This window comes from Mya arenaria, chromosome 3, assembly GCF_026914265.1.
Source record: "Mya arenaria isolate MELC-2E11 chromosome 3, ASM2691426v1".
Taxonomy (NCBI): Eukaryota; Metazoa; Mollusca; class Bivalvia; order Myida; family Myidae; genus Mya; species Mya arenaria.
Window position 1 is genome coordinate 50,440,321 of NC_069124.1, and position 15,474 is coordinate 50,455,794.

General features: G+C 33.4%; 1 protein-coding gene across 1 annotated transcript; it reads right to left on the reverse strand.

Annotated features, from left to right (window-relative positions):
- Positions 1-1,037: 1,037 nt before the first annotated feature.
- LOC128226977 (uncharacterized) lies at positions 1,038-14,905 on the reverse strand. The gene is made up of 5 exons (XM_052937118.1): positions 14,744-14,905; positions 5,570-5,668; positions 4,143-5,111; positions 3,657-3,950; positions 1,038-2,164 (listed from the first exon to the last, which is right to left on the reverse strand). Exons 1-5 carry the CDS (start codon positions 14,877-14,879, stop codon positions 1,947-1,949), a joined length of 1,716 nt encoding a protein of 571 aa, XP_052793078.1. The 5' UTR covers positions 14,880-14,905; the 3' UTR covers positions 1,038-1,946.
- Positions 14,906-15,474: the final 569 nt, after the last annotated feature.

Consider the following 15,474-nt stretch of genomic DNA (forward strand, 5'->3'; position numbering starts at 1 on the left):
CATGTGCATATATCAATTGAAGAACACAGTGTCCCAAGGTTGCCTCCCTTTTGGCCAGCTTAGCACATAATTTACGAACATATAATCCTCAACTGGACAGAAGTAAACAGCACTTTTGTAAGTAATATTTTCATTATTTTTTAAACCCCCGACAAACGGAAGTTTGAGGGGGTATATTGAAATTGAATATCATACAACGGTAAAGCACAGTGAGAGGAAGTGCAGTGTATAAGTACCAGAACTTGGTATCGCCTAATTACAGAGTTATTGCCATTTGTTACTTTATCATGTCCGGAGCATAGCATCAAATTACGGGGTGGAATTTAATTAATCTTCATACAATAAGGTAATGCAGTTATTGCCCTTTGTCCTGAGCATAACATTTACTGGATGGAATCTAATTAAACTTAATACGATTTTAAAGCAAAATGAGATGAAGTGCAGTGCACAAGGACCATAAATCTTGCCGCTTATTAAAGAGTAATTGCTCTTTGTGATTTTTTTTCTAGTCTGAAGGATAACTTGAAATTTATTGGATGGAATCTAATCTTCTTACAATGATAAAGCACAACTGTAGCCTTGTGCATTGTCAATTTTAGGTGGAATTTCTAAATGTCAGTGCCAAGGACGGCGTTCGGGGGGTATATTTACATTCAGTGATAGCTCTACGAGGGCCACCGTGTTTAATAGGCAGATACTTTATTCTTGTACGATATAACATAATTTTATATAAGTAATAAATGATATTCCTTTTCAACAGAGTTCATACTGCATTTTGTACATATTTTATTTTACCTTTCAATGTTTCTGTATCTACCTTCTTAAATCAAGAACTTATGTTCGGTCAGTAACTAAAAGAAACTGCTCGACCCTAATGGATGCTTTATTTTTTACTGGTTTGTTCAAAGATTGGCAAACATATGGTTCCGCTTCTGTAAAACGCTTGGTGGAAAGATTTAGCGTGTTCATGAAATTGAAATCACTCGTGTAACGTTATTACACAATGAATTGAGACAATGATTTTGATCTTTATTTACATAACATTATATATGTAACATCATTTATGTACAGTGATACATTCAAAATAAACAACATTTATATTCTCGTATTTTTCTCAAATGTATGCATTTATAAATTATCGACGAAAAACGAAAGAAACTACAATGCAATTAAGAATTGAAACGGGAAAAGTACACTGACTAGCAAAGTGTTGTGTAAATATTGTTTTCCCGTGTTAGAAGAAATAATACATATAATGCTTGAAGTCGCATCTTCGACAGTGTGCAATACAAGTACCATTAAGACAAATATAACTCTTTCAATTCGCTCCATTCAGAAAGAGTTGAATAAATCCTTTAACTCATTACAGTTTAAATCATATATTGCACATAATACGCTACACGTATTTTTCAGAAATGAAATCCTTACGCGTCCATTCTGTATGTCAAATACACAGTGGGTATGATTTGAAAAAGGAAAGTATGGTGTTGATGAGACGTGAACATTTTGAGCACCGCCATCAAATTGCTGATTATCACAGAATTGCTACGTTGTAATACTTGTCTGATTTCGGAGTTCTAACATTTTCTTGCAACTTGTATTGCAGTTTTGTTAACATTTTATTATTTCAAAACCTTTAAATTCCAACCACCAACACAATTCTCGGATTGGTGATAAATTTCAAAATTGTAAATCCATGGAGCGTTTCAACTGCCAAAATGTTGGGGAAAATGGAAGATTCTTGCCAAACCTTCAAATTCCAATCACCGACACAATTCGCAGATCGGTGATTAGTTTAAAAAAAATTGTAAAACCATAGAGAGTTTCAGCAGCCAAAGTGTTGGGGAAAATGGAAGAACTCCGAAATATCGGCCCTGGGAATTAATCTAATCACTTTGACCGAAATCACAGTCATATTCCTTATCCCTAGAAATACACTAGCACTGTCATGATGAATGGGTCAAAGAACACATTTGTGTACACTGATCGAGGGTTTCAAAATTGTTCGCATTCCCGCCACAGCCCCCGTAGATGAACAACTCACACTCTTTAGTGTTCGTGTTGTAGAAGTACCGTTGGAAGTAAGCTTTACAGAAGCCCGACTTCACTGGCAAAAGGCAGGCGGCATTCTCCTTGGGGTATGCGAAATCGGCTTCCTTAGTTACTGAAACAAACATAAAAAAATATAAAATAAGATGGGTTTCATTTGTTAAATTCTATCATTATTTACTCTCAATTAAACAGAAAGCGTTAAAGTTGAACTCCCACAGATTGACCGTTTTGACAATTTCTTATTGTTTGTCTTGAAATGAGCCAATTTTTGCGTTAATGTCTGAAAACCAGTGATACAAGACTGCTGACAAAAGATCAGATCGCAGTTTTTGATATTTACGTTCGAAATTTAATGTTTTATGGCTAAAAGCGTTACTAAGAACTAGAACTCCGCGAGTCGGATGTGTCGCCTGACGAATTATTTACTGTCGACATTATAGCTGTTAGATTGTCATTTTATTCATTTATAGACAATGATGTTGCCATTTAACTTTCAAGTGTAGGTGGCATTTGAACCCTCAATCAGATATACCTATGGAATAAGTTTCAGGTTGAAACCTCCTATAGTTTACGAGATATGCCACGGACAAAACCTAAGCAAGAAAATTAACAAAGGGCAATAACTCTAAAAATATGGCAGCAAGAGTAACGGTTCTTGTGCACTGCACTTGCCCTCAATGAGATCTATCTAGCTATGAAGTTTCAAGTTGATACCTCTTATATTCTTCAAGATATGCCCCGGACAAAACTTTAAGCATGAAAATTAACAAAGGGCAATAACTTTAAAACTAAGAAAGCAAGAGTTACTGTTATTGTGCACTGCACTTGCCCTCAATGAGATATATCTAGCTATGAAGTTTCAAGTTGATACCTCTTATATTCTTCAAGATATGCCCCGGACAAAACTTTAAGCATGAAAATTAACAAAGGGCAATAACTTTAAAACTAAGAAAGCAAGAGTTACTGTTATTGTGCACTGCACTTGCCCTCAATGAGATCTATCTAGCTATGAAGTTTCAAGTTGATACCTCTTATATTCTTCAAGATATGCCCCGGACAAAACTTTAAGCATGAAAATTAATAAAGGGCAATAATTTTAAAACTAAGAAAGCAAGAGTTGCTGTTATTGTGCACTGCACTTGCCCTCCATGAGATCTATCTACATATGAAGTTTCAAGTTGATAACTCTTATATTCTACAAGATATGCCCCGGACAAAACTTTAAGAATGAAAAATAACACAGGGCAATAACTCTAAAAATATGGAAGCAAGAGTAACAGTTCTTGTGCACTGTACTTGCCCTCAATTAGATCTATATACATATGAAGTTTCAAGTTGATACCACTAATAGTTAAGGAGATATACCCCGGACAAGCGAAAATGGGACGCGGACGCCGCCGCCGCCGCCGACGCCGCCGCCGCCGACGACGCCGCCGACAAAAGTAACCCCTATATGTCGTCTTTTCAGGCGACACAAAAATGAGTTTGTAGGTATAATACATCTGTGATTTGCAAAACGACAAAAGAGTTCACCTAGTAAGAGTAGCAAGACATTGACATGGTATCAAAATATCGCTATGTTACATTCAACGGGACTTACTTACTTTCAACCGGCTGAAACTGAATGTCCATGAGATCTCCAGGTGATTCCACCTCGTCATCAGTCATGTGTGATTCCGTTTCGACCTGATCATTGCTTTCATCTGCAGTTTCATCTAAAAGAGTGTTGTCTTCTTCGGCATACTCTTCTGTAATTTCTTCTTCATTGTCCATTTCGTCATCTTCCAAGTTTTCAAAAATGTCCTCCTCATTTTTTGGAATATATTCTTCGTCTATTCTTTCTTCTAAATCTTCGGCATAGTCTGTTCTTGGTTCTTCCTCGTGCTCTTGTGAGAATTCTACGAAAATAATGAACAAATGTATGGCATGCTCTAACAGCAGTTTAACAGAACGTTTTATAATTTAAAACTATTTTTGTTCCAAATAAGGTATCTGCATGTGCAACATTAATTGATTTTAAATTCGTTAAGGAGTTTGAGTATGTTGTCTATAATACAAAAAAACTAATTTGACGATCACTTGTATCTCACCTGTAACGTCATTGTTGGTTACATGCAATTCGGATTCTTCTTTCGTTACAGGTAATTCTGCTTCGCTTTCTTCATCTTCAATAACATGTTCTTCCTCTTCTAGATGTTCGTCTTCAATGCCACCTTCTTCCTCTTCAAAACTAGTTAAGTCCAATGTTTCCTCTGTATTTTCATCTTCCTCAACTTGAATTTCTTCGTGTTCATCTAAATATGCATCAGGAGATTCATTACTATTTTCGTTAATTTGTTCTAGTTCGTCGTCATCTTCTTCTTCCTCCTCCGTTATAGGATGTTCATTTTCTTCATCGTCGTCTTCAATTATGTCAAAATCAAAATTTAGTCCCTCTATTGTTTCTTCATCGTTTTCTTCATCTGAAATAGTATCGCTTTCTATGGACTCATCTTCTTCTTCGTCTGCTTCTTCTTGTTCTTCTTGCTCTTCGCTACTCTCTTCTTCATAATCAATTTCATCTGCGTTTTGATTTTCTTCCTGTGCATTTTCTTGACCAACTGCATTCACATTTTCTTTCGTGGTGATATCATAATCTTCATAGTTGATCGGAATCCTTTGTATTTCATTAAATGATTCACTTTCTTCATCCTGTTCCGCCGTGTTTTCATCATGTTGATATTCCTCAACCTCATCTGTATTTTCTGTTTCCGGTTCAATTTCTTCGACAATAACATTGGTATTTTCTTCAATATCTTCATGTTCACCTTTAACTGATTCATTGTCTGTATAAACCTCTATAACCTCTTTCGGAGAAGATATTTGATCGATCTCATTGTCTACGTTTTCCTTCAAAGTATATTCTTGATTAACCTCATTGATTTCCTTGTCTACGTTTTCTTCATTGTTCGGTGTTTCAAATATCGTCCCATCCAGATCTTCTTCAGGTAGTAAGGTATCAACTTCTTCTTCAGTGTCAGTGTTTGCGTTGACCTCTCTTGGGTTTATACTCCGGGGAGCTATGAGAAAAAGAAACAGAGTTGGTTTCATTTACATGAAGAGCTATGTGCTTTTTCATTATTTTAAGTTAAAATAATGGCTTGTAACCATCAGAACGGAGAAGTGATAAATGTATTATGACTGCACTACATGAATGAAATGTATTACGCTTTATAAGCGCATTCTCATTCATCAGGGGTTCGACAATGAAAAATCTCATGCATCTGTTGTATTCTTAGCATCATCGCTCTGGTAAACGAGAATGTTTAGACGTAAATATTAAAAAAGAAGTGTTAACTTGTATAAATAAACGTACTAATGACATTTTAAAGAAACATTCTGCGTGTCAGCAATGTGTATAAAGCTTCCTTAATTAAAATGCATGTACATTTTTACCCAGCTTCCCTTCCAACATGCATGTGAGTTTAAAATAGTTGATTTAAATATTGCTGTGAAATTATATAATAAAATATGGTACCTGGTAGGGTGTTGATTGTAATGTCATATCCGGATTTAGGGTACACTGGGAGCCCTGAGTTTTCCCCGCCACCCCTGTCCGATATGTTAGTCGGTGGACCTGTAAATGTAATAAGAGACTTTTCATTAGAAAACAAATACAACCATCTTTTTGTGCGACACCAAAAACTGTCTTAAAGTAAAAAATAAATCGTATTTTATATAACTATTACATGAAACGTCAGGCCAAAAATGAACAAAACGTCTAAATTTACTTAATGTTTTAACAAGATTTTAAGTAAGTTTGTTTGTTGTTTTTTTTGTTCGGGTGACAGTGTGTCATTTTATAAAGATAACTTTTTAGTTCCACTCAATATGTTCTATCTTTTAAAGATGAAAACGAGAATAATTTTATTTTTAAACATATTTTTGGCATCATTTCGCACTGTGTAAAAAAACATAACCTTATTAGAATTACATTAAAAAATAAATACATTAACATTAGATAAAGGGCATTTTTCAACGTGTTGAAATGGTGTTTATTTAGACGTGCCTGGCCGCTCTGGAAGTATGTGTTTCCAGCGCTTGCTGATCTTGAGTTAATGTATGGTACAATGTTCTATTAAAATGTTATAATGAATTATATACACTCTTCGTTTATCTGATTTATCGTAATTTCATTTACATGTACACTGTTTTATCAAAATGTCAACAGTTTAGTTCAGAAGTACGACATATATTTAAGCCAACATAATTTATTTCAAGTTTTAAATGTGAATATGTACAGCCGTCTCAAACATGTTATCTTTCAAGAACCTCGCTATCTCTTTTCCCTTGATTCAGATTTTAATACTGTCTGATAAGGAAGAACACATCGTCTTTGTGAACATTAAAACTATTATATAAACGACGATATTTAAAAATATACAAATTCGACCATGTGCTGATCGTATATGTATGTGTGAGTAAAACTCATGTTCAGACTAACTAATAAAGACCAAAACATTATATTTATTTTTATTTTTTGATGTTGAATAATCTACAAATAAAGCAACAACGAATTCCTTTATGTAGAAGGTATGTTCGTCAATTCTGGGCTGAAAAAGAATGCGTGATGTAAAAATAATAATAATAATAATAATAATAATAATTTAAAAATAAATATTATTATTATTATTATTATTATTATTATTATTATTATTATTATTATTATCATTATTTTTATTGATAATTATTATTATTATTATTAATTATAATTATTTATTATTTCGATAAGGAAGTGTTGATAAATCGTTAATTCTTAACTTAAAGCTATAGGTATTTAGATAAATAACCGAAAATAACATCGTTAATATCTCAATACAATTACGAATGTTTGTAATTTAAAAGTTGTGATAGGTGTATGAGTATCGTCTATTTCGTATATCAATAAGAAAATAAAAATAGATAAATCATGTATAAGGGAGCAAGCCATTCTGTAATGTATGGAACACCTACCAATAAACACCATACCAACAAATACAGTGATTGTAAAACAACCAACATTCATTTGGATTGAAAGAAACAACATCAGAGCCAATACACCAAAACAACACTGAATATGACCAGGATAAAACAGAAGTAGATGAAACACACCGCCAAATCAACAAATAGCAAACATGTAGCAGACCCATTCGGAACTCCTCGGTCATTTTTATTGAAAACAACGAAAATGGCCGAGTAGCTCCGAATGGTAGTCGATCATTTCCGAGCATGCTAAACGAACAACAACAACAACATCCAACGAACATGCATCAAGGGACAACAACGCACACCACATGGTTACGATCACCAACAACTGAGGTTATACATAAATCTCAGACCCTTGGTACAGTTGAGATCTCCGACGAGCATGTAGTCGTCCAGGGTCTCCCATTCCGCCATGCACATGCATGGGTGGGGCAGGGGGACGCACCGAACTGACAGTGCCGTCACCCCATCGCGATCTGATGTAAAAGGGAAGTTGTAAGCGTTCGGATGAGAAACATATTTTTAGGGCATGGGGTAGGCACTCTATTGAAAGCGCCCTTACTCCGCTCATATACAATGTTCAGAGGCTATCATTATTGTTTCTACCGAATTGATCGTTGTGTGCATGCAGACACGTAATACTTTTAGACCATAGGCACATGCCAATCAAAACAGCAAACTATTTATCAACCAAAAATGACGTGGTCTAACTTTAAATAATCTGGTAATAAAATGCGATGCTAGTTGAAGAATATTCTGACCTACGAAGTGGTAGCCCTGTTGACACGTGACGTTGACCTCGCTGCCCATATGGGGTACCTTACCGGACACGAGCACCACTGTGTTTGTCTTAGCCTGGGGCTCGGTGCAAACCAAGGACTCTGTTCGTTAGAGACCATATTGGAATATGTCACAGTGCGATATCTTGTTTTTTAATATTGTTGCGTGAACTAAGAATCAGCAGCATGGTTGAACCAGGGAGAGAGTAACCCTAAGAGTGTACTTAAATATTAGTATCACTGTCGAAAAAAACAAACTTTCGATCTCTTTCGATAAATGTGCATCCTTCGATATATTTAAGGTAATGGTTTCAATTGTGTTTAAATATAATGATTTTAGCAATAGTTAAATGAACAATTCAGGATTTGAAAAAAAAAATGAAGAGCGTTCCAAGTTTTTTTTCGAATAATGACAAAAATGTACCTAAAAATCGTCGACTTCTTGGAGAATCTGTGGATATAATATGTCAGAATATGGTTATTAAGAACGATGCATGTAAGTAAATTGTATTTCAAATGAACATGCAAATAAGATGATTAGAACGATGTATGAAATAATGAAAAACCCGTTTATACCATTTAGTATTTAGTATTTGGTATTTAGTATTTCTCCATAAGATGTAATTGATAACAAGCAGGCGCGTATAGCTGCCTATACGCGAGTACGCGGCTGAAACCACATGAGTCTGACAACAACAAAAAAACAAAACAAAATCAGCCAAAGTTGCAGTATGCCTACTTGACTACATGATCCTAAAACAGTCCATTTCCCAATAGTAAATAAAACACATCATAACGCCCAGAATGCACCAAATTGCACAGTTTTTTTTTTTTTAAATTTCCGGGGGGGGGGGGCATGACCCCGACTCCCACCCGCATAATTATGAATCCACATGAATAGAGGGCTAGCTACGCCCCTGACAAGTACCTGACTAATAACAGGAGAAGGACTCGTCTTTGGATAAATTTGACATATTCTTATTGTAAGTTAGCCCACGATGACAATACAGTAGAAGATTTACATAAAGTCCCATTAGACAGTAATTGTCTCCATTATCAAAATCTCAACACTCAAGTGGGACAAGCCAACACCAGCCAGGAACAATTAAGACGAGACAATTGTACCACCACACCGCCTAACATCAAAGACAATTAAAAATGCCGGCACCCACTTGGGTTTACTGGTCCAAGGACGTACGTAGAACCGGCGACGCTAGCCTGTATCGGCTATCATCAGCGATCGCCGCAGATACCTGAGCCCCCAACTCAGCGGAAGTCAGGGCCGGCGGAGGCAGGTACCGTCCACGTAACATTATCGTCTGCTCCGCAGGGAAGAGAGACTAGAGACTGGCGGCGCGGCGATGTCCCTCTCCGTCACGCACGGCGCTTTCCACGCTGTGTACCGAGCGGGTGGGGAAAAGTCTTTATGGGATTCAATTAGCTAACATTGTGGCCGAGGGCTCTTGGTGGCTCTACCTGACGACGTCGTCACTGGTCACAACTCGATGCAAACCTTGTCATAATTTGCCGCTGAACGGTCGTTAATGGGTTTTAAATGGTTGTCGACGAGATAGTGGTCATCTGATCAACTAATCGAATCCTTTGAAACTCTTGAAATTATAATTAATTGACTGTTTTCAAGCCGCTAGCGTATACCGATGATTAGGCCGTTTTAAGTTTGGATGATACCGAGGGGTAACGGCGATTATTATCATGTTACAAAAGCTCCACGAGTGGGAACAAACAAATATAGTTAAAAATAAATTAAATTCAAATTATTATTATTATTATTATTATTATTATTATTATTATTATTATATTTATTATTATTATATTATAATTATTATTATTATTATTATTATTATTATTATTATTATTATTATTATTATATTTATTATTATTATATTTTAATTATTATTATAATTATTATTATTATTATTATTATTATTATTATAATTATTATTATTATTATTATTATTATTATTATTATATTTATTATTATTATATTTTAATTATTATTATAATTATTATTATTATTATTATTATTATTATTATAATTATTATTATTATTATTATTATTATTATTATTATTATTATATTTATTATTATTATATTATAATTATTATTATTATTATTATTATTATTATTATTATTATTATTATTATTATTATTATATTTATTATTATTATATTTTAATTATTATTATAATTATTATTATTATTATTATTATTATTATTATAATTATTATTATTATTATTATTATTATTATTATTATTATTATTATTATTATTATATTATAATTATTATTATAATTATTATTATTATTATTATTATTATTATTATTATTATTGTAATAATTATTTTATGTCATATGAAAACTAAAAGGACACACAAAAAAACCAATATGGAATCTGAGTCAGAAGATGCTGGTAAGGACTCAGTTATAACTAAAATTCTTTTAAAAGGTGAAGTTTGAATTTGTAATATACATATATTATTTATATGAAATAAGGCCAAAATGCTCTTTGTTTCCTCTAATATCTCTGAAAAATGTAGGGTAGGTAAGAAGGTTGGCATTTTTTCTTTCTTTTTCTTTTTTTATAACCGGGATTCTGTACTTAACCGACCTATATCTAGGTATATCACTATTGTAGAACATTTTAATATCAAACGGTTAAATTTCACATGTTCACTCAAAATATGCACATTGTTTAGGAAATTACGATAAACAATCCGTATTTTGGCATTAACAAGTGTAGGGTCGGGCGGAAAAAAAATAGGGTCGGTCAGGTTAGTTGAACCAAGCAAAAGAAACACGACTTAATAACACATGTTTAGAAAGATCTTTTTTACCGTGATCCTCAAATTAGTTGCAAAATTGTACGCATTGAAACCCAATCCGCCTTAGTTTATAATGAAGACAAGACACCTTTAATTGTTCATAAGTCGGTAATTAAAGTCAGGCTTAGGGCTCGAGTTCAATACTTGATCACAAGATAACCCGCCTGTACAAGGTAGTGCGTCGTACAGCATGGACTTCAAAGGTCTATTATTCCACGCCATTATGATTTAATTTCTGGTATTACCAAGGCCGAATATAATGGTTTGGTTAAGGTTACAGCTTGTCCAGTAACAGATAGGGCTTTTTATGATTTATTTTTACAGGAGGACAATAAAAACGCAAGGGTCGGCGCTTATTTCGTCTGTAGGGTCCGTTAACCCGTCCAAGAATTATTTTTAGGCACAACTAAATATTGACACTGACACACTGTTTAAAACGCTGTTTGGGCTAATTCTGTTCATAACACTGTTTTGAATATTTACTGATCAAAATTTCGGTGTTCAAACGGTATTTTAAACAATTTTACCTATCTATATATTTGTTTGATGTATGACTGTATTCAAACAAGCAGACAGTCTTTTCAAAAAGTACATATTAATAATTTCACACGCAACTTTGATGTTTTAATGTTCTTATCCAAATTGCGACTTTTAGACGCTGAGATGTAAACAAGAAACATTATATTCGATTGCAGAGTTTGTTCAGGCTATGAAATCGAGCCCGCCCTGTACCACTCGGAGCGACCTTGCGATTAGGACGGAGGAGTTCCAATTTAGCGGACCAAGGATGGGCCCAGCGTGACGTTCTGAGGGGGAGATGGTACCATTTCACGCGGGGGACTAGGCCGTCGCCTTTACTGAGCTGCGACGTACCAATCTGTGACTTAACCCGTAAAATGCAACTCGACTCAACTGTATCATAATGACGAGGTTTTAATTTAAATTACTATTTTTAAAATACATTTGCACGTGCAGTCTTTGCTTGATTTAAATATTAAATAATACATTATGTTATATCTCTTTTTCCGCGTGCATATTTTGATTATAATACTAAAAATGCACAGATCAATTAAGCAGAACGGTGCATCGAGATAAACGTTATGGTTCATGAAACAAAACATAAGGGTTTTAGATGTGAGTTAGCTGTTATAAGGTATATTTTATGATAGCGTGGTACGCATAACACTTTACAAGTTAATAGAATTTGAGTTACCATAATTCATAATTTGACAATATCACAATACCTTTTTAACAGTTTCTCCTCTCGTACTAATCTCTTACAGATGCATGACTCTGCAGAATATTTTCTCCATACCCTATAGGCTAAATCTTACATTTCATATTTCATATTAATCAACTTTAAAAATGACTACTCATGGTGAAAAAGGGTTGCGCTCTTCTGTGTACGGCTGTGCACCTATCTGTCCGATGTATACAATTTTCGAATCATATTTCAACATACTGTGACATGGTAATAAATAATACATGTTTCTTGTGTATTATTATATAATATTGATAGTGAATATCACGAAAACTAAGCTATATTACGCGAATAATTAAACTTAGTTTATTAATTACAGTAACTAGTATTACATCGTCATAATTAAAATGATTGGAGAAGTATACACGATTTTTAAGAGTTAGATAAAATACAGGACTAGCATCCGTCTTTTGAAATTTCTTTTAAGTGTTTTAACATGTATCTAAAATCAATCTTATAAGAAGTGTATGAACTCTTTTTAAATAAGTTAAAGCTGCACTCTCACAGATATACCGTTTTTTTTTTTTTTTGAATTTTTGAAAGAGCCAATTTTTGCGTAAATATCCAACAGCCAACGAGATAAGACTGCTGACAAAAGATGAGATCGCAGATTTTCATATTTTCGTTCTAAAAATAATGTGTAACGGCTAAAGCGTTACTTACGCTTTAAGAAAAAACAACAACATAAAACATCATTTTTGAACATAAATATGAAAACCTGTGATCTGATTTTTTTATCAGCAGTCTTATATTACTGTTTTCCATACAGTTTCGCAAAAGTTGGCCCGTTCCAAGACAAAAAAAATAAAAAATAAAAAAAAGTTGTCAAAAACGTTCAATCTGTGAGAGTGCAGCTTTAAAATGTGAGACAGTGTACGTTGAAATATTTGGTTTAACGTTGCATCGAAATAAAAAAAAAATCAATAGAAATGTTGCTTTTGAAAATTTAGATAACAACTTAGTATACGGTATCTAATTATAATATGATAATACTAATATTATGCATACAAAATGTAAATGCTTTTGAATTTATATTAAATGTGGTCAATATGTAAGATTTATATCAATACGTAAACTGTCAGTATATAGGCCAGCCGGGTACAGCCTCGTACCTAACCGTACCATTTACTTACATGTACTAATCTTAACCAGATCATACTGTATCGTGAACTGATAATGGTAGATAAATATGCGCATAAGGTTGTTCATTTTATAAATATTTGCAAAAATTATGAAACCCCTTAACCTCAATAGTATTTACATAATGTTTAAAACATATCAGTTTTGAAATAAGGCTGAAAATATATGTGCTAGTGTTTATACCATATTGACATTTGTATAGATAGAATATGTTAGAAGCAATTAAAATTAATATACGACATGTGTACGTGCATAAAGTTATCTATTAAATGTGAACTCTTACTCCAAAATAAGATGTACCAAAATTATTACAATTGTTTCAATTTAACGCAAAAGATGAAAACATATCTAAATAAAATTATTCTTATGAAGGTACTGTATTTAATTTGAAAGATAGGGGCAGAAAACACGGTATTTAAACCTTATAAGACGATAGTTGATCACTGTAAATCTTTTAGGACTCACCAGTCATTTAATATGTGTGCGTTTTCAGCTATTAAACACACGGTTACAAACTTGTTATCAGTAAGTACTATTTTCCATAAATGTATTATTTAGTAAGTAGTTGCAGGTTTATCACTCAAAATTTATTTTTGTTATACATGTAAATGTATTGATTTTGAATACGAGTGTCACTTTAAAATCTATACTTTTTATGAGTTCCGTTTAAGTTGTAATGCTGTGAAAAATACAAGTATCAGCTCAATATGTGCTCATTTATTTACAATATAGATTTCTGGGTAATTCGATTTTCATATACACACGATTACAATCGTTGAGCTTTATAACATTATTAGTAAATTATTTGCTTAGAAAACTATATCACTAAAACGGAATCGTCTCCGACGCACCATAATATAAAAGATACATACACAATTACGAAAAAAACGAAAAGAGGAAAAAAACAATTTTCTGAATCCACAAAAATACCCCACACAGAGTTGTGAAACACAATGCAATAATTAAATATCAATGGTTGTCAAATTAAAATTGTACTTAAGAATTTATCGTAAACCCTTTAGAAACACAAATGGCTTTATAAAAAAGAATTTACCCTGTGCAAATACTCTTTACGGGCACATTAGGTACAAGTACAATAACAATTTGCAATTTCGCTATTCTGCACCTTGTCCCTCTGTGTTCATTGAATGAAGCATGCAGTGAGAAAGGAAATAAAACGGAAAATTCATAATTCAATAACTGTTATAAATAATTGAGTATTGAATTAGTGCAAAAATGAAACATTCAACGCGTTGCAGAAAACAAACATAACTAGAAAATGCATGCAACGTCAATATTTGTAATACAACTTTAAAATTGATATAAATTGAATTTCCCCTCAGTCGTCATTAGTACGGTCCTTGTTAAAGATTTACAAAACTGTCGTGTTCCTTTTCTCAATAATATTGTAGTTCTTTAAATCGACATATTTTAGAAAATATATTTGAGACTGGTCTTATGGTCATATTCTTAAACTTTAGATGATACTTATTAATACTGTCTCAACAACTCAACTCAACTCAACTCAACTCAACTCAAATGTGGTTTTAAGGTCTCTTGAATAAGAGACATATTTGTAATGTCCACCGAATGCACGAGAAATTTGATGTACAAAACATAACATACAAACATGCTAGAACTAAGATGATGGGAAGCTGTAATATACCTTGACGTTGGCCTTCTTCCGCATCCTCGTGCTTGATTATGTCCAAACTAGATTCACTTTTCGCGCCATGCAATAAAAGCGAAGAAATAATTAAAACTAAAGTCCCAAGATGAACTAATACGTTAAGTTTCGCCATATCGTCCTAACCTTCGTCAAAGTAAGACATGAACTGATCAGTGAAGGCGGTGATATCGGTATAGGTGTTACACAGCGATATGGTCCAAGGCATTCCGAACTGGCGGCCTGGTACGGGACTCGTTAGATAACATTTAGTCAAACAACGGTGAAAACCGAACACTGGTGTAAGGATGACAAAGTAAAAAGTCTTCGTAAAGTTCTTTTTAAAAACCACAAAGTTCCTGTTTTTGTGATATATTTGTTATACACGTATTCGCACTTTTGTATATAAGGACACTGATTCAAATCTGCCTAAACAATGGGTCAACTGGTACCGTACAGGTTTAACACCGAGTGTTATAAGAGTTGAATAAGGACTGATCTGAAATCAGTGAATATGGCAGTAGCACTTGGATCCACAGCACATTCTCTAGGAACAGTGTTGAAAATGCCATAGTGTTTTTTTTTATTATCTTGGGCATCACTTTCATAAGGTTTCTAAATGCTTTCCCATTTAATGCTTAAATAGTTATACTTAAAAGAATATTCATAATACAAACACATAGTAGACTCAGTTTTAAATTTCGTTTCTATATTTCCATCTGCAAGTTTAC

Bases quoted from the DNA above. Each gene is read 5' to 3' on its own strand.
- LOC128226977 (XM_052937118.1), bottom strand. From the start codon at position 14,879: ATGGCGAAACTTAACGTATTAGTTCATCTTGGGACTTTAGTTTTAATT. The intron at 5,112-5,569 runs GTACCATATTTT...TTTTTCTCATAG, and splicing joins TACAATCAACACCCTACCAG to CTCCCCGGAGTATAAACCCA. The intron at 3,951-4,142 runs GTGAGATACAAG...TTATTTTCGTAG, and splicing joins AACCAACAATGACGTTACAG to AATTCTCACAAGAGCACGAG.